The sequence below is a fragment of the Phaethon aethereus genome (genome assembly GCF_964289735.1).
Source record: "Phaethon aethereus genome assembly, chromosome: W".
NCBI lineage: Eukaryota > Metazoa > Chordata > Aves > Phaethontiformes > Phaethontidae > Phaethon > Phaethon aethereus.
In genome coordinates this window covers 38,186,401-38,210,267 of record NC_138581.1, presented here as the reverse complement: position 1 = coordinate 38,210,267, position 23,867 = coordinate 38,186,401, and the positions used below count along the sequence as shown (strand labels likewise).

Below are 23,867 nucleotides of genomic sequence, written 5' to 3'. Positions count from 1 at the left end.
AAGTTAGCTGTTTATTACACTCTACTAATGCTCTTTGACCCTTAATTCTTGTTTTGAATGATTAAACCTCAAATTTGACCTATCATGTTTAAAGACATATATAGACAGAAGTCACCATGTGGAATGTGACAGATATTGTTACTGTGAAATCTAGTAAGGTTATTTATGAATGTTTGGTTGGTTTAAATGTTAGGAGTGATATCAGTGCTGGTCTATAAATCTGCTATAGATCCTCCAAGTAAAAACAAAGCACGTTGGACTCTGCCTTTTAACTCCTATGAAAATATCCTATGGTGTATGAAATAATCTATGGACAGTTCAATTCTACATGGATGTCAAACATTGTTTTTATAAATGAATCTCAATCAGATGGTTTCGTTACCTGCCTTTCAGAAGAGACAACGGCAGATTGACCGAAGCATGATTGGGGAGCCAACAAACTTTGTTCACACAGCTCATGTAGGATCAGGAGACCTATTCAGTGGAATGAACTCGGTAAGCATGAGTGGATGAAGAATATTTCATCTTTGATACAATATGGGAACATGACTGTTGTGGCTGAAGCAATTACTTGAAGGAGTGGTTCTCAACTGAGTTATAAGAGTTTCTGTAAAGCTGAAAAACAACTTGCTAGTGTCTTAATTCCAAGCCTTAACCACATGCATTCAAGGTTATGGAATATCAAAATAAAAATCCCTACATTTATTGACAATACAAAGTACATTTTTTATAAATTGTACAAGGTATATGTAGAGTACTTCTTAAATTTATTCCATTAACATGTATCAACTAAAATAGAGGTATATTTTTAAATATACTAGAGTATTTCAGAAAAAATCCTTTTAAAGTATCTTATAATTCTGCTCAGATTTCTTAAGTATTTTTTAAAATGTTGTTTATATAAAACTCTGTAACTTTCCTTAGTTTACGGTTCATGCAAATATTGTTCTTGTGTGTACTTATTGAGGTTCTCACTATTTGCGATGTGAATTATTTCCAGACCAAGCAACGCTGATATCACAAATGGTGGGTTTTGGCTTCCTGTACATGATAGGAACTATAAGTATTTTTATATCTTTGAAAGTGAAAAACAGAGGCCATCCAGCCAATTCCTTATGCATCTAATAGTCCGTCCATCAGATCCATCTCTCTCCAATTTAGAGGCAAGAATGTTGTGGAGGACCCATAACAAAGGCCTTACAGAAGTCCAGATAGAGGGCATCAGTTGCTCTTCCCTTGTCCACTGATGCAGTCACTTCATCATAGAAGGCCGCTAGAGTAGTCAGGCACGATTTTCTCTTGGTGAAACCATGCTGGCTGTCTCCAGTCACCTTGCTGTCTTCCATATGCTTCGTCATAGCTTCCAAGAGGATCTGTTCCATGATCTTACTGGGCATGGAGGTGAGGCTGACTGGTCAGTTGTTCCCAGGGTCCGCCTTTTTAAAAATAGATGTGATATTCCCTTTTCTCCAGTCACTGGTGACTTTGCTTGACTGCCATGACTTTTCAAATATGATGGAGAGTGGCTTAGCAACTACATCTGCCAGTTCCCTCAGGATCCTGGGTACCATGGACTTGTGTATGTTCAGGTTCCTCAGGTGGTCTCGAACCGCATCGTTTCCTATGATGGGAGGGACTTTGTTCCCCCAGTCCCTGCCTTGAGGTTCGGGGACTTGAGAGATGTGGGAACAGTGATTGACAGTGAAAACAGAGGGAAAAAAATCGTTGAGTACCTCAGCCTTCTCCATGTCAGTTGTAACTACATCTCTTGTCTTCTTTATCAGAGGGGGGTGGGGGTGGCGTACGTTTTCTTTAGTCTTCCTTTTCTGACCGACGCACCTGTAGAAGTCCTTCTTATGATTCTTCACACCCCTTGCCAAATTCAGCTCCAGCTCTGCCTCAGCTTTCCTGATCCCATCCCTACACCATTGGGCAGCATCCCTATATTCTTCAAAGGATGCATGTCCCTGCTTCCGCTGCCTATGCATTTCCTTCTCGCACTTCAGCTTGACCAGAAGGTCCTTACTCAGCCATGCTGGTCTCCTGCCTTCCTTGCCTGATTTCTTATGCATGGGAATCAAGAGCTCTTGTGATCTATGGAAAAACGTCCCTAAAGAGCTGCCAGCTCCCTTCTGCTCCTTTATCCCCGAGAGCAGTTTCCCAGGGAGTCCCATCCGCTAGTTCTTTCAACACCTCCTAAAATTCACTCTCCTAAAATTCAGGTCTTGACTCTACTCTTCACCTGGCCCATATCCCTCGAGATCATGAGTTCCACCAAGGGCATGATCACTGCAGCCCAGGCTGACACCAATCTTGACCTCTCCAATTAGTTCATCTGTGTTGGTGAGCAACAGGTCCAGTAAGGCTTCTCTGGTTGGACTGTCTATCACCTGGACTAAAAAGTTATCCTCAACACACTCAGAGTCTCCTGGACCGCGTACTGCTTGCTGTGCTGCTTTTCCAGCAGATGTCAGCGTGGCTGGAGTCCCTGAGTAGGATCAGCACCTGCGAGCGTGGTACTTCCTGTAGTTGAAGTAAGAATGCTTTGTCAACATCCTCCCCTTCATCGGGTGGCCTATCCGTGGATGGACACCATCCACGAGGTTTACCTTGTTGTCTTGGCCCCTAATTTTCACCCATAAGCTCTCAAACTGTTCGTTGCTATTTTTTAGACAGCTCTGTGTAGTCAATCCATTCTTTTATTATAGAGGGCAAACCCCCCAGTCCTCCTTCCTTGCCTGTCCCTTCTGAACTGTTTATAGCCATCAACTACAGCATTCCAGATGTGTGACTCATCCCACCAAGTTTTAGTGATAGGGATTAGGCCATAGCTCACCAGCTGCACAGTGCCTTCCAACTCCTCCTGTTTGTTACCCATGCTGCGTGCATTGGTATAGAGGCACTTCAGTTGGGCTGTCAACCATGTCACCTTTTTGGAGGATCAAGCCCCAATTCCTTTGCAGCATTTCTCAGGTGTTCCCCTGTTGGGTCCTAACGCAGCAGCAGCCTCTGGCTCTTCTCTGTTGCTCAGAACTCCATCCCCTTCCCCTGCTGAGTCTAGTTTAAAGCTCTATTTGGGCATGGGTTCTCCACAGGCTGCAGTCCTTCAGGAATATCCACCTTTTCAGTGTGGGTCATAGAATCATAGAACAGTTCGGGTTGGAAGAGACCTTTAAAGGTCATCTAGTCCAAACCCCCTGCAATGAGCAGGGACATCTTCAACTAGATCAGGTTGCTCAGAGCCCCATCCAACCTGACCTTGAATGTTTCCAGGGATGGGGCATCTACCACCTCTCTGGGCAACCTGTGCCAGTGTTTCACCACGCTCAATGTAAAAAATTTCTTCCCTATATCTAGTCTAAATCTGCCCTCTTTCTTTAGTTTAAAACCATTACCCCTTGTCCTATCGCAACAGGCCCTGCTAAAAAGTCTGTCCCCATCTTTCTTATAAGGCCCCTTTAAGTACTGGAAGGCTGCAATAAGGTCTCCCCAGAGTCTTCTCTTCTCCAGGCTGAACAACCCCAACTCTCTCAGCCTTTCTTCATAGGAGATGGTGTTCCATCCCTTTGATCATTTCTGTGGCCCTCCTCTGGAACCCCTCCAACAGGTCCATGTCTTTCCTGTGCCGAGTGCTCCAGAGCTGGATGCAGGACTCCAGGTGGGGTCTCACCAGAGAGGAGTAGAGGGGCAGAATCATCTCCCTCGACTTGCTGGCCACATTTCTTTTGATGCAGCCCAGGATATCGTTGGCTTCCTGAGCTGCAAGCGCACATTGCCGGCTCATGTCCAGCTTTTCCTCCACCAGTACCCCCAAGTCCTTCTTGGCAGGGCTGCTCTCAATCCCTTCATCCCCCAGCCTGTATTGATAGAGGGTTGCCCCAACCTAGGTGCAGGACCCTGCACTTGGCCTTGATGAACCACAGGAGGTTCACACAGGCCAATTCCTCAAGCTTGTCCAGCTCCTCCTGGATGGCATCCCGTCCCTCAAGCGTGTCAGCTGCACCACTCAGCTTGGTGTCATCTGCAAACTTGCTGCGGGTACACTCGATCCTACTATGTCATTGATGAAGATATTAAAGAGTATTTGTCCCAATATAGACCCCTGAGGGACACCACTCATCACCGATCTCCATCTGGGCATTGAACTGTTGACCACTACCCTCTGGGTGCGACCATCCAACCAATTCCTCATCCACCCAACAGCCCACCCATCAAATCCATCTCTCTCCAATTTAGAGAGAAGGATGTTGTGGGGGACTGTGTCAAAGGCCTTACAGAAGTCCAGATAGATGACATCCATAGCTCTTCCCTTGTCCACTGATGTGTTCACTCCATCATAGAAGGCCACTAGGTTGGTCAGGCAGGACCTGCCTTTGGTGAAGCCATGCTGGCTGTCTCAAATCACCTCCCTGGCCTCCATGTGCCTTAGCATAGCTTCTAGGAGGATCTGTTCCATGATCTTCTCAGACACAGAGGTGAGGCTGACAGGTCGGTATTTCCCAGGGTCCTACTTTTGACCCTTTTTAAAAATGGGTGCAATGTTTCCCTTTTTCCAGTCACCAGGGACTTCATCGGACTGCCATGACTTCTCAAATATCATGGAGAGTGGCTTGGCAACTACATCAGCAAATTCCCTCAGGACTCTGGGGTGCATCTCATCAGGTCCCATAGACTTATGTATGTTCAGGTTCCTCAGGTGGTCCCAGTCTTGTTCATCAAGGTGGGTACGCTTTCTTTGACCTTCCTTTTCTGGCTGACATACCTGTAGAAGCCCTTGTTATTATTCTTTGCATCTCTTGCCAAGTTCAGCTCCAGCCACACCTTGCCTTCCTGACCCCATCCCTACATAACCGGGCAGCATCCCTGTACTCTTCCCAGGATACCTGTCCCTGCTTCCACTGCCTGTGCATTTCCTTCTTGCCCTTTAGTTTGCCCAGCAGATCTCGACTCAGTCATGCTGGTCTCTTGCCTTCCTTTCCTGTTTTCTTACACCTGGGGGTCGAGAGCTCTTGCGCTATATAGAAAGTGTCCTTAAAGATCTGCCACCTCTGTTCTGCTCCCTTGTCCCTGAGGGCAGTTTCCCAGGGGCCCTATTGACTAACTCCTTGAAGTTGAGGGTCCTCCAGAGGCTGCAGGGAGTATCTGCTCTGGTGCCTGGAGCACCTCCTCCTTCTCTGACCTTGGTGTTCCCTCTGTTCTTTCTGACTCTTGTTCCCTCCTCCTCTCTCTCCAGCGGTTTTGCCCTTTCTTAAATATGTCTTCACAGAGGTGTCACCATCTTTGTTCATGGGCTCAGTTTTGTCCTGCAGTGGGGCTTTTGCTGGAACTGGCTGTATCTGGCACAAGACAGCCCCCCCACCCTGCAGGGGTGACCCCTTCTCACAGAGGCCACCCCTGCAGCCCCCCTGGCTACCAAAACCTTACCACATATACCCAATACACTAAAAGAGGTATTGAAAGTGACCTTATGAGAATAGATTTATTCTGTACTACTTTGTATTTTCTGTGAAATGTCAATATATTTTTATGGTCAGTAATACACGATCTAAGAAAAGGGTGGCATACAGATGATGAATAATACTTCTTGACCTTAATAATTCCCTTTAAAGGAAAAAAATTGTTTCTCTATGGCGGTTTTTAGCAAAGGGGAAGACAGACTTCTCTCAGGGGTATTAGAATAAAGAACAGAGCTGTAAAAAAAAGGTCAGTTTTAATGTAGGCAAGTGAGGTCATTTGTAGCTTTCTAGAAACTAGTTTGATCACAATCAAAAAAATACTTTCGTAACTCAGGAGTCACTGGGGAAGGGCAAAGCCGGGAAATCAAACATGGCAAACAAAGTACCAAGTTTTCCCTGAAGAATCATTATGGATTGGAAGTAATTTGTAGTAAAACATCTGTCACAAGCAGTGTTCCCCAGGGCTCAGTTCTGGGGCCGGTCTTGTTCAATATCTTTATCGATGACCTGGATGAGGGGATCGAGTGCTCCCTCAGTAAGTTTGCAGATGACACCAAGTTGGGTGGGAGTGTTGATCTGCTGGAGGGTAGGAGGGCTCTGCAGAGGGATCTGGACAGGCTGGATCGATGGGCAGAGGTCAACTGTATGAGGTTTAATAAGGCCAAGTGCCGGGTCCTGCACTTGGGTCACAACAACCCCATGCAACGCTACAGGCTTGGGGAGGAGTGGCTGGAGAGCTGCCCAGCGGAAAAGGACTTGGGGGTACTGGTTGACAGCCGGCTGAATATGAGCCGGCAGTGTGCCCAGGTGGCCAAGAAGGCCAACAGCGTCCTGGCCTGTATCAGAAATAGTGTGGCCAGCAGGAGAAGGGAAGAGATCATGCCCCTGTACTCGGCACTGGTGAGGCCGCACCTTGAATACTGTGTTCAGTTTTGGGCCCCTCACTACAAGAAGGATGCTGAGGTGCTTGAGCGTGTCCAAAGAAGGGCAACGAAGCTGGTGAGGGGTCTGGAGCACAAGACTTATGAGGAGCAGCGGGGTTGTGGCGACGTGGATGTTGGTCTCTTCTCCCAAGTAACTACTGATAGCATGAGAGGAAATGGCCTCAAGTTGCGCCAGGGGAGGTTTAGACTGGATATTAGGAAAAATTTCTTCACTGAGTGGTCAAGCATTGGAACAGGATGCCCAGGGAGGTGGTGGAGTCGCCATCTCTGGAAGTATTCAAAAAACGTGTGGATGTGGCGCTTCAGGACATGGTTTATGGGGCATGGTGGCGTTGGGTTAACGGTTGGACTTGATGATCTTGAAGTCTTTTCCAACCTTAATGATTCTGTGATTCTGTAAGCAAGTGTCGTGGTTTAGCCCCAGCTGGCAACTAAGCACCACGCAGCCGCTCGCTCACTCCCCCTCCCACAGTAGGGTGGGGGAGAGAATTAGGAAAAAAACCTTGTGGGTTGAGATAAACACGGTTTAATAGGACAGAAAGAAAGAAGGGAACAACAATGATAGTACCAACAAAGGAATGTACAAGAACAAGTGAGGCCCAATACAGTAATTGCTCACCACCCGGCGATCGACAGCCCGTCCCCGAGCAGCAATTTCCGCCCCCCGGCCAACTCCAGTTTATGTACTGGGCATGACGTCGGATGGTAGGGAATATCTCTTTGGCCAGCCTGGGTCAGCTGTCCCGGCTGTGTCCCCTCCCAGCTCCCCGTGCACCCCCAACCTCCTTGCTGGCAGGCCAGCACGAGAAGCTGGACTGTCCTTGACTGCTCAGCAACAACCCAAAACATCAGCACATTATCAACAGTTTCTCATCCCAAATCCAAAACACAGTCTCACACTAGCTTCTGTGAAGAAAACCAGCTCTATCCTGGCTGAAACCAGGACAGTATCCACCCCTTATTCCAGACCATTACGTCATGCCCAGGTCCTGTACTTTTCAATACATTCCAATTATTCAGTATTACTCTTCCTGTCTTTTAATATATACACACAGATATCACTTTCTTAGTCCATGGGCAAGTTAACTAGACAAGCACAGTTTCAGCTTGATAAAATTAAAACTAATTATCTATGTAATGCAATATATTACATTAATATTTAAAACTATATGTAAGTTGAAATAATGAAATGAGTGGTGTTCTTAAAAATTTAAAAATGCGTAGCTTTTTGCTTTTTAGATGTTTGCTGCTGATCATTGTCTCCCTACATGGACTTTTTCTTTCATTTTAACACTCATAACTGGTTGTATCTCTTTCTCTTTTTTTCTTTTGCATGGTGTGCTGCATCAATGAATAGAGTGATTTTTCTCATCCCAGATAAGAGACAGTATGCAAAAAGTAATCCTTTTCTCTCTCTTTTTAGAATCACGCATTTCTACTTTTTCACATTTGCCTATTTTCCCACCTCTTCCTTGATGACTCACTGCAGTAAAATTTCATCCATTCTCTGTGTTAATTCTTGACAGTGTAAATTCCAAGATCAGTCTTCTCTTCATGTGTTTTTCTGTTGCTTAACTTCCTTTATAATATGGATGTTATACTACTTTGTGAACTAATTTCTGCCTTCTCTCTTCTGAATACCTTAGGAAGACCTCCTGCAATTTCATTAGCTTTTTCCCATATAAATTTGGGAATAAATTCAGTATCTGCTCTGCACCTTTTTCATCAGCATTGTTCTTTATTATATATCCTCATGCTTCTGAGTACAGTAGTTTTCTGACTGCTGAAATATTTTGGTTTTGTTTGCCTTGTCTGTAGACAACCTTGCTATTTTGTCAAAGGTAAAATTATACAGTAGGAACCCTCTGTGCGCTGTTCCCTTCTCATTCCCATCACCTTCTTTCTATTTGATCTTTGTATTCCATGGTAAAGTCTCTCACTTTACCTTTTCTGCTTCATAATCCTTAATTTAACCTTTGATTTCATGTATTCCATTCTTTTCTTAGTTTTTCTCTTGTTTACTCTCTCAAGGACCATATTATTACCTGATTTTAAAGGGGAGGGAAGAAATTAATCAGCTAGATATGCAAAACAACAGACTGTATAATCTTTAACTGGTGTGCTCCCTTCCAAAATTCTTGAATGATTGTCCTACCTAAATTAGACGTAAACCAGAAAAGAACCTTTGTTATTATGTATCATCATAGGGAAGGCAATGGTATCTTTGAAGAAAAAAAAAAGCATTTCATTGTGCTTGTTCTTGTAGTTTAGACTGCCTAAAAAGGAGGATGCTTCAGAAAGAGTGCCACCTTGTCAGCCCACAATTCTGTTTGTTAGACCTTCTTTTTGTTCAGTGTTTTTGACATTGTATGTATACTACATAAATTTTCATACAGAAGATGGCCACTAAACTACTAATGCGGTCAAGCTTATATTTGCTGGAGTTTATTTTAGGTGCAACAGCCTCCGTATTTTAGACTGATACTTCTTTACTTGCTAACACAAACATGCATATGGGGCAGTAGGCGAACCCCCTCCTTACCCGCCTCGCCTCCCCAGGTGCCTCTGTACAACAGGTATGAGGCTCTGTATGTAGAAGGCCAGTCCATGGATGGTGTGGATGATGGTCCATCCACACCAGAGGTGTTGCCAAGGTCAGAAAGGTCTACCGTTGTACCACAACCACCTCCATGAAGAAGAAGACAGGTTATGGTTGTAGGCGACTCCCTTCTGAGGGGAACAGAGGGTCCAAGATGCTGGACAGACCCTCCTCTTAGGGAAGCCTGCTGCATCCCTGGGGCCCGGGTTAAAGACATCGCTAGGAAACTTCCTAGCTTGGTACGGCCCTCGGACTATTACCCATTAATCATCTTCCATCTGGGCGGCAATGAAGCCACAACGCATAGTCCAAGGGTGATCAAAAGAGACCTCAGGGCCTTGGGACAATTGGTAAGGGAATCCGGTACATCGGTTATTTTTTCCTCTCTCCTTCCAGTTGCAGAAGAAACAGATGGGCCCAATCTATTAATACATGTCTCCATGGCTGGTGTCACCACCACAATTTTGGGCTTATTGATAATGGGATGGCCTACACAGCACCTGACTTGCTGGCGTCACATGGGATTCACCTTTCTCAAAGTGCGAAGAGGGTCTTTACTCACAAGCTAGCAGGGCTCATTGACAGAGCTTTAACCTAGACTTGAAGGGGGAGGGGGATAATATCAGGCTTACCCATGACAAGCTGTGGGATGACATGCCAAGGTTAGAGGGACGGGGGGCTAGTGAGGGCCCTCAGCCTGTTGCTCTGAGATGTGCTGGCTACACTGCAGCACACTTGAAGTCTTACAGAGATGAGCCAGGGGCTCCCAAAGTAATAGGAGCCAACAGGGAAACACCAATGAAAGACCTCAAAGGAATTAAGGGATGTTCCTCTAAGAAGGTAACATGGCCGATAGCCCAGCTGAAGTGTCTCTACACCAATGCACGCAGCATGGGCAACAAACAGAAGGAGCTGGAAGTCACCATGCAGCTGGAAAGCTACGACCTAGTTGCCATTACTGAAACTTGGTGGAACGAATCCCACGACTGGAGTGCAGCTATCAATGGATACAGGCTGTTCAGAAGGGACAGGCAAGGAAGGAGGGGTGGAGGTGTTGCCCTCTACATCAAGAAATGGATAGAGTGTGAAGAGCTGTCTCTGAAGAATAGCCATGAGCAGCTTGAAAGCTTATGGGTAAGAATCAGGGACCGAGGCAACAGAGGGAACCTTGTGGTTGGTGTCTACTACAGGCCGCTTGATCAAGGGAAATCTATTGACGAAGCCTTCTTACTCCAGCTACAGAAGGGATCGTGCTTGCAGACTCTCGTCCTGCTGGGGGACTTCAACCACCCTGATATCTGATGGAAAAGTAGCACGGCGAGCTGTAGGCAATCCAGGAGACTCCTAGAGTGCATGGAGGATAACTTCCTAAGCCAGGTAATAGACAACTCTACCAGAGGGGATGTGATACTAGACCTGTTGGTCACCAGCGCAAGTGAGCTAATTGGTGATGTCAAGACTGGAGGCAGCTTAGGCTGCAGTGATCATGCACTGATGGAGTTCACAGTTGTCCTGGTTTCAGCCAGGATAGAGTCAATTTTCTTCATAGAAGCTAGTGTGAGACTGTGTTTTGGATTTGGGGTGAGAAAATGTTGATAACATGCTGATGTTTTCAGTTGTTGCTAAGTAGTCAAGGACAGTCCAGCTTCTCATGCTGGCCTGACAGTGAGAAGGCTGGGGGTGCATGGGAAGCTGGGAGGGGACACAGCTGGGACAGCTGACCTAGGCTGACCAAATTGATATTCCGTACCATATGACATCATGCTTGGTATATAAAGTTGGGGTGAAGAAGAAGGAAGGGGTGGAGGGACGTTCAGAGTTATGGAGTCTGTCTTCCCAAGAAACCATTACACGTGATGGAGCCCTGCTTTCCTGGAGATGGCTGAACACCTGCCTGCTGATGGGAAGTGGTGAATGAATTCCCTGTTTTGCTTTGCTTGCGTGCACAGCTTTTGCTTTACCTATTAAACTGCCTTTATCTCAAACCATGAGTTTCCTCACTTTTACCTTACCCTTCCAATTCTCTCCCCCGTCCCACCATGGGGGAGTGAGCGAGTGGCTGTGTGGTGCTTAGTTGCTGGCTGGGGTTAAACCACGACAACAGTCCTGAGGGATATGGGGCAGGTGAAGAGTAAACTCAGAACCCTGAATCTTAGGAAAGTAAACTTCCAGCTCTTCAGGGAGTTAGTCAAGAGGACACCTGGGAAACTGCCCTCAGGGACAAGGGAGCAGAACAGAGGTGGCAGATCTTTAAGGACACTTTCTATATAGCGCAAGAGCTCTCGACCCCCAGGTGTAAGAAAACAGGAAAGGAAGGCAAGAGATCAGCATGACTGAGTCGAGACCTGCTGGGCAAACTAAAGGGCAAGAAGGAAATGCACAGGCAGTGGAAGCAGGGACAGGTATCCGGGGAAGAGTACAGGGATGCTGCCCGGTTATGTAGGGATGGGATCCGGAAGGCCAAGGCGTGGCTGGAGCCATCCCTTGGCAAGGGATGCAAAGAATAATAAGAAGGGCTTCTACAGGTATGTCAGCCAGAAAAGGAATGTCAAAGAAAGCGTACCCCCCTTAACGAGGAAGACTGGCATACTGGCAACAATGGATGAGGAGAAGGCTGAGGTACTCAACAAATTAGCAGATATCTTGCTGGGGGTCTGTTACAGACCACCCAACCAGGATGACGAGACAAATGAGACATTCTATAAGCGACTGGCAGAAGTCTCGCATTCTCTGGCCCTTGTTCTTGTGGGGGACTTCAATCTACCGGACGTCTGCTGGAAGTATAACACGGCATAGAGGAAACAGTCTAGGAGGTTCCTGGAGTGTGTGGAAGATAACTTCCTGACACAGCTGGTGAGTGAATCCACCAGGGGAGGTGCCTTGCTGGACCTGCTGTTTACAAACAGAGAAGGACTGGTGAGAGATGTGGTGGTCAGAGGCCGTCTTGGGCTTAGCGATCACGACATGATAGAATTCTCAGTTGTGAGCGAAGTAAGGAGAGGGGTCAGCAAAACCCCTTTTAGGGAAACCCACTTTTAGCAAAACCCACTTTAGGGAACATGGTGGCGCTGGATTAATGGTTGGACGTGATGATCTTGAAGGTCCTTTCCAACCTTAGTGATTCTGTGATTCTGTGAAATTCCTTGCCTCAGTCTTCACTGGCAGTCTCTCTTCCCACACCTCTCAAGGGAATGGACTGTAAGATGGGGACTGGAGGAGCAAAGTGCCTCCCACTGTAAGAGAAGATCAGGTTCGGGACCACCTGAGGAACCTGAACTTACAGTTCCCTGAAGTCTATGGGACCTGATGAGATGCATCCCAGAGTCCTGAGGGAATTGGCTGATGTAGTTGCCAAGCCACTCTCCATGATATTTGAGAACTCACGGCAGTCAGATGAAGTCCCTGGAGACTGGACTGGATGGAGCAGGAGCACAGGTAGTGTTTTCCTCAATCCCTTCAGTGGCAGGGGGGAACACTGAAAGGAATAGGAAAGCACAGCTGGATAATAGGTATACAGAAGTTAAATTCTCAAAAAACAGTACCAGTTCCTGGGATGGAGGAGCCATCCTAGAATTTGACAATGCTCTCCTTTTAGAAGCATTTACATTCATGTTTTCACATCTTTTTTTTTTTTTTTTAGTGCATGTCTTTAATGCATGTGCCAAAGAGTTTGGAAGTAGAAAATGTCTAATATTAGGACCTGAAATTAAAATCTGCTAAAATGGTTATAACTTAATAGAGATATTCGAAGTATTTTATTTCTAAGTATTTCTATTTTGTGGCTCAGAGGCTGGTGCCGTTGGCAGGGTTTGGGGTCTTTTGACTATGGGGCGGTTTACACGGCACTGGGCCTGCTGGCAGCAGATGGAGTACAGCTATCTCCAAGGGGGAAAAGGATTCTAGCTTAGGAGTTGGCAGGCCTCGTTGAGAGGGCTTTAAACTAGATTTGAAGGGGGAAGGGGATAAAACCAGACTCACTAGACATGAGCTTAGGGGTGGCATGCCGATGTTGGGGGTGAAATCGATAGCCCAGCTCAAGTGCATCTACACCAATGCACGCAGCATGGGCAGCAAACAGGAGGAGCTGGAAGCCATTGTGCAGCGGGACAGCTATGACTGAGTTGCCATCACAGAAACATGGTGGGATGACTCTCATGACTGGAGGGCTGCAATGGATGGCTATAAGCTCTTCAGAAGGGATAGGCATGGAAGGAGAGGTGGTGGGGTGGCTCTGTATGTTAGGGAGTGTTTCGATTGTATAGAAATCAATGATTGTGAAGACCAAGTAGAGTGCTTATGGGTAAGGATGAGGGGGAAGGCCAATGAGGCAGATATCCTGCTGGGAGTCTGTTATAGACCACCCAACCAGGACGAAGAGGCAGACGAAGCATTCTACAAGCGACTGGCAGAAGTCTCACAATTGCTAGCCCTTGTTCTTGTAGGGGACTTCAAGTTACCGGATGTCTGCTGGAAGTATAACGCAGCAGAGAGGAAACAGTCTAGGAAGTTCCTGGAGTGTGTGGAGGATAACTTCCTGACATAGCTGGTAAGTGAGCCTACCAGGGGAGGTGCCTCGCTTGACCTGCTGTTTAGGAACAGAGAAGGGCTGGTAGGAGATGTGGTGGTCGGAGGCCATCTTGGGCTTAGCGACCATGAAATGACAGAATTCTCGATTCTTGGTGAAGCAAGGAGGGGTGTCAGCAAAACCACTACCATGGACTTCCGGAGGGCAGACTTCTGCCTGTTCAGGACACTGGTTGAGAGAGTCCCTTGGGAGATCATCCTGAAGGGCAAAAGGGTCCAGGAAGGCTGGACAGTCTTCAAGAAGGAAATCTTAAAGGCGCAGGAGCAGGCAGTCCCCATGTGCCGTAAGAAGAGCTGGCGGGGAAGACGACCGGCCTGGATGAACAGGGAGATTTTGCTGGGACTCAGGGAAAAGAGGAGAGTTTATAACCTCTGGAAGAAAGGGAAGGCAACTCAAGAGGAGTACAAGGATCTCGTTAGGTCAAGCAGGGACAGAATTAGAAAGGCAAAAGCCCAGCTAGAGCTCAGTCTGGCCACCGTTGTAAAGGATAACAAAAAATGCTTCTACAAATATATTAACAATAAAAAGAGAGGCAAGGAGAATCTCCATCCCCTACTGGATATGGCGGGGAACATTGTCTCCAAGGACGAGGGCAAGGTTGAGGTACTTAATGCCTTCTTTGCCTCAGTCTTTAATAGCCAGTCCAGGTATCCACAGGGTATTCAGCCCCCTGAGCTGGAAGATGGGGATGGAGAGCACAATAACCAGCCCATAATCCAGGAGGAAGCAGTTAAGGACCTGTTAAGCCACCTGGACACCCACAAGTCTATGGGGCCTGATGGGATCCACCCGACAGTACTGAGAGAGCTGGCGAAGGAGCTTGCCAAGCCCCTCTCCATCATTTATCAGCAGTGCTGGTTAACAGGGGAGGTCCCAGAAGACTGGAGGCTTGCCAATGTGACGCCCATCTACAAGAAAGGCCGGAAGGAGGATCCTGGGAACTACAGGCCTGTCAGCCTGACCTCCGTACCGGGGAAGATTATGGAGCGGTTCGTCTTGAGAGTGCTCACAGGGCATCTGCAGGACCACCAAGGGATCAGGCCCAGCCAGCATGGGTTCATGAAAGGCAGGTCCTGCTTGACCAACCTGATCTCCTTCTATGACCAGGCGACCCGCCTAGTGGATGAGGGAAAGGCTGTGGATGTTGTCTACCTGGACTTTAGTAAAGCCTTTGACAGCGTCTCCCACAGCATTCTCGTGGAGAAACTGGCGGCTCATGGCTTGGATGGGACTACTCCTCGCTGGGTGAGGAACTGTCTGGATGGCCGAGCCCAGAGAGTTGTGGTGAATGGCGTTAAATCCGGCTGGCGGCCGGTCACAAGCGGTGTTCCCCAGGGCTCGGTTCTGGGGCCGGTCTTGTTCAATATCTTTATTGATGATCTGGATGAGGAGATTGAGTGCCTCAGTAAGTTTGCAGATGACACCAAGTTGGGTGGGAGTGTTGATCTGCTGGAGGGTAGGAGGGCTCTGCAGAGGGATCTGGACAGGCTGGATCGATGGGCGGAGGTCAACTGTATGAGGTTGTCCTGGTTTCAGCCAGGATAGAGCTGGTTTTCTTCACAGAAGCTAGTGTGAGACTGTGTTTTGGATTTGGGATGAGGAACTGTTGATAATGTGCTGATGTTTTGGGTTGTTGCTGAGCCGTCAAGGACAGTCCAGCTTCTTGTGCTGGCCTGCCAGCAAGCAGGCTGGGGGTACACGGGGAGCTGGGAGGGGACACAGCCGGGACAGCTGACCCAGACTGGCCAAAGAGATATTCCCTACCATACGACGTCATGCCCAGTACATAAACTGGAGTTGGCCGGGGGGTGGAAATCGCTGCTCGGGGACGGGCTGTCGATCACTGAGTGGTGAGCAATTGCTGTATTGGGCCTCACTTGTTCTTGTACATTCCTTTGTTGGTACTATCATTGTTCTTCCCTTCTTTCTTTCTGTCCTATTAAACCGTGTTTATCTCAACCCACGAGGTTTTTCCTAATTCTCTCCCCCGTCCCACTGTGGAAGGGGGAGTGAGCGAGCGGCTGCGTGGTGCTTAGTTGCCGGCTGGGGCTAAACCACGACAGAGGTTTAATAAGGCCAAGTGCAGGGTCCTGCACTTCGGCCACAACAACCCCATGCAACACTACAGGCTTGGGGAGGAGTGGCTGGAGAGCTGCCCGGCAGAAAAGGACCTGGGGATGCTAGTTGACAACCGGCTGAATATGAGCCGGCAGTGTACCCAGGTGGCCAAGAAGGCCAACAGCATCCTGGCCTGTATCAGGAATAGTGTGGCCAGCAGGAGTAGGGAAGTTATTGTGCCCCTGTACTCGTCAGTGGTGAGGCCGCACCTTGAATACTGTGTTCACTTTTGGGCCCCTCACTACAAGAAGGATGCTGAGGTGCTGGAGCGTGTCCAGATGTTATAAATGATTTAGTCCCAAACAGGGTTCCAATTCAAATTTACAATTTATTAAGCGAATAGAGGCAAGCAAACAGCGCTGTGTGCGCCGGGAGTCTCTGCTCCACCAAGACGCACGCGGTACAGTTCCTGTTCCTGGTTTATATCCTGTCCATTAATACATATTCATGAACAGGCGTGTCTTCTTCGGCGCATGCCCTCTTCTCCTTCTAGAATCTTCTCGAATCTTCCTCAGCGTGATCCTGTACGCTAATACATATTCATGAATAGGCGTGTCTTCTAATACATATTAATAAACAGGCGTGTCTTCTTCAGCACATGCCCTCTTCTCCTGCTAGAGTCTTCTCGAATCTTCCTCGGCGTGCCCCCAGGATGACCCCAAACCTTATGCATGCACTTTCTTTACACAGTACTATGCGGTCAGTGGTCAAACTGGTTTGAGCTGATATACCAGCAAAGTAGTTTAACTTTCTCCTGTAAAATACCCCTTTTTATGGTGCAGGAGAAATCCATAAAAGTACAGAAGATTACACTTCATCACACAAATCAGATGAACATATTTCACAATCCCCCATCTTTTTCTTTATAGTATTGATTCGTGTTTTCATTTCCAATTGAGTATAACCGAGTAGATTAATCTAGTAACAATCCCCCACATATCCTCAATACAACTATCCCGATTTTAGTAAGCCAATCACCACCCATAAAATCTCCCCAAAATCCTCCTAGATTGATTCCATTCCAAGTTTATCTCTCAGGAGGCCATTCGTTATACACCTGGACTCCTAGTCGCTCTCCCTAATTAATGGGTAACAGGAAAAAACTAGGTTTTATTGTTGATTACAGGTACGGGCTGTACAATTAGAAAACGTCCTCAGTTTTTCCATTTTTCTGGGGTAAACCCCAGCTGGACTTGTTCCAATATTGACTACAGTTATTTGCCGTAGTCAGAGTCAAGGAACTCACCCCAAGTAGAACTAGAAGAGGTCCGGTCAGGGCCATAGTGATCATCGGTCACAGCCCAAAGGGGTTGCAGCCCTTGGCAGACCCTTTTTAAGCCGCAACACCAGTTCCCCTCCGGTCTTGCCCTCTTCCTTCCTTTAAAGGGGTGCTTTCTTAGTACCCAAATTAATTGAGCACTGCTTGTGAAGGCCAGAGCTTTGATAGATCAGTGGTTTGTCCAGACCTGAGCATTTGCCCGGGTCTGGCAATCATCTTTATTTGCAAGGCTTTATGGCTACAGAAAACTGCCAGTTAGCCTGCAACACTAATCTTACAAATACACACCACCTTCTACACAAAGGACAAATTCTAGTTCCAGCTCCTTTTTCCTGTTGTTCTTTTGCCAACAACTCCTTCCGATTATACTCGTTTGGAGTACCCATTGTTGTTTCCTATTACCCTTTCCCATTGTTTTCCAAACTTGGGGATTACTTATATTGCTCTCCATAGCTTCCCATGGCCATCATTCACCTTGATTTGTTCCACCACAAACGTAACAATTAGTTATATTCAATGACTCTACAAATAGATTTTTAGCAACTGTGGGAATTTCATGTTTCACTCCTGTTTCTATTACAGGAGTAGCCACAATAAAATTCCCACAGCAATTTAGTCAGATGTGACTTTCCACTCCTTCACTGGACCTTTCACTCGCGACACATGTGTCCATCCTTTTTCAGCAGTTCTCACAGCTGTTTCTGTAGTTAATAAAACAAGGAAAGGTCCTTCCCAGAGGGGAGATAGGTTTCCTTATTTCCATGTTTTTATCAGAATTTTATCTCCTGGTTCTAACTGATGGATTGCAAATCCTAAAGGTGGTGTTTGGGCCACCATCCCAATCTCTCTTAATTCTTTTAATCTTTTTCCAATGGTAATTATATATTGTTGGATACTATGATCCTCAATTACATTGTTCCCCAGAGGCATTCCTTGAAAATAAGGCATGCCATATAACATTTCATATGGCGATAATCCAGTCTCACTGTATGGTTTCGTTCTTATGTTTAGAAGTGCCAATGGTAAACATTTCGTCCAGGGCATTTGTGTCTCAATCATTAATTTAGCCAATTGTTGTTTTATTGTTTGATTCATTCTTTCTACCTTCCCCGAGCTTTGTGGGTGCCACGGAGTGTGGTATTCCCACTGAATACCTAATGATTGACATAATAGTTTTATTATTTTAGAAGTAAAATGTGTGCCCTGGTCAGAATCAATGTACTGGATTATCCCATATCTAGGTATCAAATGTTCCAATAAAATTTTTACCACCATCTGTGCCGTAGCTCGTGCTACAGGGTACGCTTCTACCCACTGTGTTAAATGATCTACTATTATCAATAAATATTTTATCCTCCCTACCTTAGGCAATTCAGTGAAATCGACTTGTACTTTCTCAAAAGGTCTGTAAGCTGTTTTTCTCCCTCCCGTGGCTGTTTGTCGAAACACTGTCTTATTTACCTTTTGACAGGTTAAACAACCTTGTGTAATTTGCTTTGCTATTTCAAAAATTCCAATACTACCAAATTGTTTAAGAAAATGATCACTTAACGCTTTTGTACCCCAATGTGTTTGCGCATGCAAACGTTCTAATATTCGCCTGGTGTAGGCTTTTGGCAACATTTCTCGCCCATCGGGCAGTGTCCATTTTCCTTGTTCTAATTTAGCTCCTATTTTCTCCAATTTTGTTTGTTCTTCTGGCGTAAACTTCTTCTCTCTTTCCTCTCGTTCTTCTTTGCTGGTGTCCTCCTTTGTTTGTATTACATTAATTTTGGCAACTTTAGCCCTCAAGGCTGCTTCCTGGGACTCTTTATCTGCTAAGTTATTTCCTCTAGTTCGGTAATCTAATCCCTTTTGGTGTCCCCTCACATGTACCACTGCTATCTCCTTTGGTTCTCTTAATGCCTTCAAAATCTTTACTATTAATTCTTGATGTATTAAATTCCTCCCTTAAGTATTAATCAAACCTCTTTCTTCCCAAATTTTTCCAAAGGTGTGGACCACCCCATATGCGTATTTAGAATCTGTAAATATAGTCCCACTTCTTCCTTTTAATAATTCCAGGGCCCTACATAGGGCATACAGCTCACAAGCCTGAGCTGACCATGATGGACTCAGAGGTCCTGATTCCACAAGTTCTCCAAACAAAAATTGTGCTGGACTCTGAGCAGAAGTCACCCTCAGTTCTAAGTCAGGGGAGTCTATTAGTACTGCTTCATACTTTAGGATTCGGCTGTCCGTTAACCATTTTTCCGCTTTTTGTTGTAAAACATTTCTGACATTGTGTGGGGTATACACTTTTAAAGGAGAACTAAAGGTAATCTTCCTAACTTCCTCTATTAATAATGCTGTAGCAACCAAAGCTTGGAGACAAGCAGGCCATCCTCTGCTTAATGGATCAAGTAACTTAGTTCTAGATCTGGGAGGCTCGATACAGGTGCTTGTATTAATGCCTTTTTTACTTCCTCAAATCTCTGATCATCTTCAATAAACCATTTAAGTTGGTTATTAGTTAATTTTTCATATAAGAATTTTACTTTATCACTATAATTTTCAAACCATGGTCTACAATATCCTAATAATCCCAGTATTTGCCTAATTTCTGTTTTAGTTTGTGGGGGTCTTAAGGATAGAATCCCAGATACCCTATCAGGATCTAACTTCTTCCTTCCCTTACTCAGCCAATGTCCTAAGTATTTTACTTCTTGTTCTACAAACTGTAGCTTTGATCGGGACACCTTTAATCCCTTTTCCCCTAGAAAATTTAACAATTTAATGGTGGCTTTTCGGGTCCCCTCTTCAGTTTCTCCTGCTACTAATAAATCGTCCACATATTGCAATAATTTTACCTCCTTAGGTATTGTGAAATCTTGTAGAATTTTTTCTAAAGTTTGTCCAAATAGATTTGGTGACTCTGTAAACCCTTGTGGTAACACAGTCCATCTTAATTGTTGTTTTTTTCAGGGTCCTCCCACTCAAAGGCAAAATAATCTCTGGATCCCTCATCCAGAGGACAGGCCCAAAAAGCATCTTTCAAATCTATTACACTATACCAAGTATGTTTGGGAGATATATGACTCAATAAAGTATAAGGATTTGCCACCACAGGGAATTTAGTGATTGTTCGCTGATTTACAGCTCTTAAGACCTGCACCATCCTGTATGACCCATCCGGTTTCTTTACAGGAAGAATGAGCGTGTTATGAGGTGACATACATGGTTCTAGGGTTCCTTTTTCCAAAAGTCTGTCAACTACATGTTTTAATCCTTTTCGACCCTCCATAGGTATAGGGTATTGCTTGATTCTAATTGGGCGGTGCGGATCTATTATTTGAACCCTTATGGGGTCCATTTTTATCTTTCCAGTTTCCCCTTCCTTATACCACACTGAGGGGTTAATAGCTTCTTCATCCTCTTGTGTTAAAGTGTATAATTTAATCTGCAATTTGTCCCCTTGACTCTGAATGCTCAAGTTTAACTTCAAAATCAAATCCCTTCCTAATAAATTGTATTCCGCTTCAGGGAGCAAAAGTAAATCATTAAGACAAATTTTCTTTTCTGTTTCTACTTCTACATCTTTCAATATATTTACTTTAAAAGGCTCTCCTTTTGCTCCTACTACTGACATGTAACTCTTCCCTTTTTCTATTCCTTTTGGAAGTTTTTGAATGGTTGACTTTTCGGCCCCTGTATCCACTAAAAATAAAACTTCCTCTTTATGGGGACCAATTAATAATTTTATCAAGGGCTCTGTTGATGTTGAAGTCCCCAGAAGATAGAGCCCCTGACACCCCTAGTCGTCTTTGAACATCTTCTCATCTTGTTCCCGCTTACGGCAGTTCTTCTGAACATGTCCCCTCTTGTTACAGTAGTAACAGACGGGAATTGTAAATCTTTCTCGATAAGGCTGTCCCCAGGGTGTCTGCTCTATTCTTTTTTCCCTTTTCTCTCCAGGAGTCGTCTTATTTTTCTGACTTTCCCTTACTGCTGCTACAAAAATTTTTGCTTTTGCTTTTTGTTTTTCTTCGTCCCTCCTAACATAGACTTTCTGGGCTTCTCTAAGTAACTCCTCTAATCCTCTTTCTTGCCAATCTTCCAATTTTTCTAATTTCCTTCTTATATCCCCCCAGGATTTAGCTACAAATTGTGTTCTAAGGAGTGCGGTCCCAGCCACTGTATTCGGATCAATTCCAGAATACATTTGTAGGTTTTTCCTCAACCTCTCCAACCATTCTGTTGGAGATTCGTCTTTCCCTTGTTGTTCATTAAATGCTTTAGTAATGTTTTGCCCTCGGGGAACCGCTTCCCTTATTCCCTGTATGATTAACGTTCTCAAATCCCTCATATTTTGTCTTCCTCGGGGTTGCTGATGATCCCAGTGGGGATCCACATTTGGCCATTTCTGATCTCCCGGGGGTCCTGCCTGATTCTGTCTTTCCCAAATTCTCATTCCAGCTTGTCTAATCATTCCCCTTTCCTCAACAGTGAATAGGATCCCTAAAATGGACTGTATTTCTTCCCAGGTATAAGTATTGGGGCCTAGGAATTGGTCCAATTTTTCAGCTACTCCGAGGGGATCATCTAATAGGGTCCCCATTTCTTTCTTGAAATTTCTTACATCTGTGGTATTTAATGGGACTGCCACAAACCCGATGCCTCCCTGATTGCCTCCGAGGGGTACTTCTCGTAAGGGATATAGAGAAGCTCCCTCAGATACAGCAGTCCTACTTCTCGTACATGCAGCCAGAGGTGGATCTAATTCCGGTGCTGTTGGTGGTGGAGATAGGGGCAACGGTGGTACAAATAGAGGTACTACGGCTACCGGAGGGGGAGCCACCGCCAAAAATGGATTATTAGAATATGGAGGCGGTAGGTTATCCAGTGGCTCCCATTTATCATCTTTTTCCTTTTCACTTTTCCCCTCTTCTTCTTCCTCAAACTTTTCATCTGTTTTTAATGTAAGTATTGAGGCTGGAAAAGAACGTAAAGTTCTGTCCCATAATCCTGCGTAATCACTTTCCTCCTGACTAAAAGGTTCCTTTGAATTAACATATATATTTAAGGCCTGGCAGACCCAGTCTTCAAAAGATCCAAAAACAGGCCAAAAGACATGTGGTCTCAAAGGTTCTTTTGGCCATTCTACCATACAATATTGAACTAATTTTAATTTACTTTTTCCTTTTCTGGGGCCCCTATCATTCCAATTTTCAATCATTATTCCTAATGGACTCTCCGGAGGTATTTTTAGTAATTTGCTCCCTTTCTTCTGGTCCTGGGTTCTCGATTTCGTCTGACCCATCTAGGAATTTTTACTGTGGCAATTCCTACAGCCCTTGGCTACCAGTAAGAGTGTCTTGCAGGGGGTTTAGGACCTATCACCCACCCACGAATCCTATAAGAATCGCTTCGGTCCTTCACCGGCCAAGTCCCTTGCGGGAGATTGGAACCGTGGTTAGAAGACCTCCACAATAGCTTCGGAACTAGGTTCCGTCTCAGTCACACTCTTACACACACAGGTAACCGAATCCTATCCAACCGAACGGTATACACCTTAAATACTTACGACTCCGTCGTCTTCGTTCGGATCTTCGCGCGCAGAATTACAGGCAAAATAAACTGCTGCAGCCGGCAAGGGAGCTCAAAAAAATCAAATTCTTTGCTTGCCCCTATTCAGGTTCAGGATGGCGTTAGTCCCGACCCGACCCGATCAGGAGCCACCAAAAGGTGGGGCGCCCCTCCTAGATCAAGTCAGAATTCAGGAACCAAGACCCTCCCGGACGAGCCCCCAATTGTTATAAATGATTTAGTCCCAAACAGGGTTCCAATTCAAATTTACAATTTATTAAGCGAATAGAGGCAAGCAAACAGCGCTGGGTGCGCTGGGAGTCTCTGCTCCACCAAGACGCACGCGGTTCAGTTCCTGTTCCTGGTTTATATCCTGTCCGTTAATACATATTCATGAATAGGCGTGTCTTCTAATACATATTAATGAACAGGCGTGTCTTCTTCAGTGCATGCCCTCTTCTCCTGCTAGAGTCTTCTCGAATCTTCCTCGGCGTGCCCCCAGGATGACCCCAAACCTTATGCATGCACTTTCTTTACACAGTACTATGCGGTCAGTGGTCAAACTGGTTTGAGCTGATATACCAGCAAAGTAGTTTAACTTTCTCCTGTAAAATACCCCTTTTTATGGTGCAGGAGAAATCCATAAAAGTACAGAAGATTACACTTCATCACACGAATCAGATGAACATATTTCACACAGAGAAGGGCCACGAAGCTGGTGAGGGGTCTGGAGCACAAGTCTTATGAGGAGCGGCTGAGGGAACTGGGGTTGTTCAGTCTGGAGAAGAGGAGGCTGAGGGGAGACCTCATCGCTCTCTGCAACTACCTGAAAGGGGGTTGTGGCGACGAGGGCGGTGGTCTCTTCTCCCAAGTAACCAGTGATATGACGAGAGGAAATGGCCTCAAGTTGCGCCAGGGGAGGTTTTGATTGCATATTAGGAAAAATTTCTTCACCGAGAGGGTGGTCAGACATCGGAACAGGCCGCCCAGGGATGTGGTGGAGTCGCCATCTCTGGAATTGTTCAAAAAACGTGTAGATGTGGCGCTTCAGGACATGGTTTAGGGAACATGGTGGCGCTGGATTAATGGTTGGACTTGATGATCTTGAAGGTCCTTTCCAACCTTAGTGATTCTGTGATTCTGTGATTCTGTGATTTACAAGAAGTGGGTAACAAATACTATGACCAGGACTAGAGGGGCCCTGCCTCCAGCCAGGCGGAGGAGAGGGACAGCCAAGTTTATTGGACTGTGTGGATTTGACGGCCTGGCACATCAGACCCACAGGAATATAAGGCTTTAGTGGACACCGGTGCACAATGTA

The 23,867-nt window shown here is 45.7% G+C and overlaps 1 protein-coding gene across 1 annotated transcript in view; it reads left to right on the top strand.

Moving 5' to 3' along the window:
* Window positions 1-23,867, top strand: part of LOC309415054 (CDC42 small effector protein 2-like) — a gene marked incomplete at its 5' end in the record, with an annotated part of 75,202 nt that overhangs the window by 39,313 nt on the left and 12,022 nt on the right. The window contains one exon of the mRNA XM_082012445.1: window positions 394-495. Within this exon, the coding sequence (XP_081868571.1) occupies window positions 394-495 (102 nt within the window). The remainder of the gene's footprint in view (window positions 1-393; window positions 496-23,867) is intronic.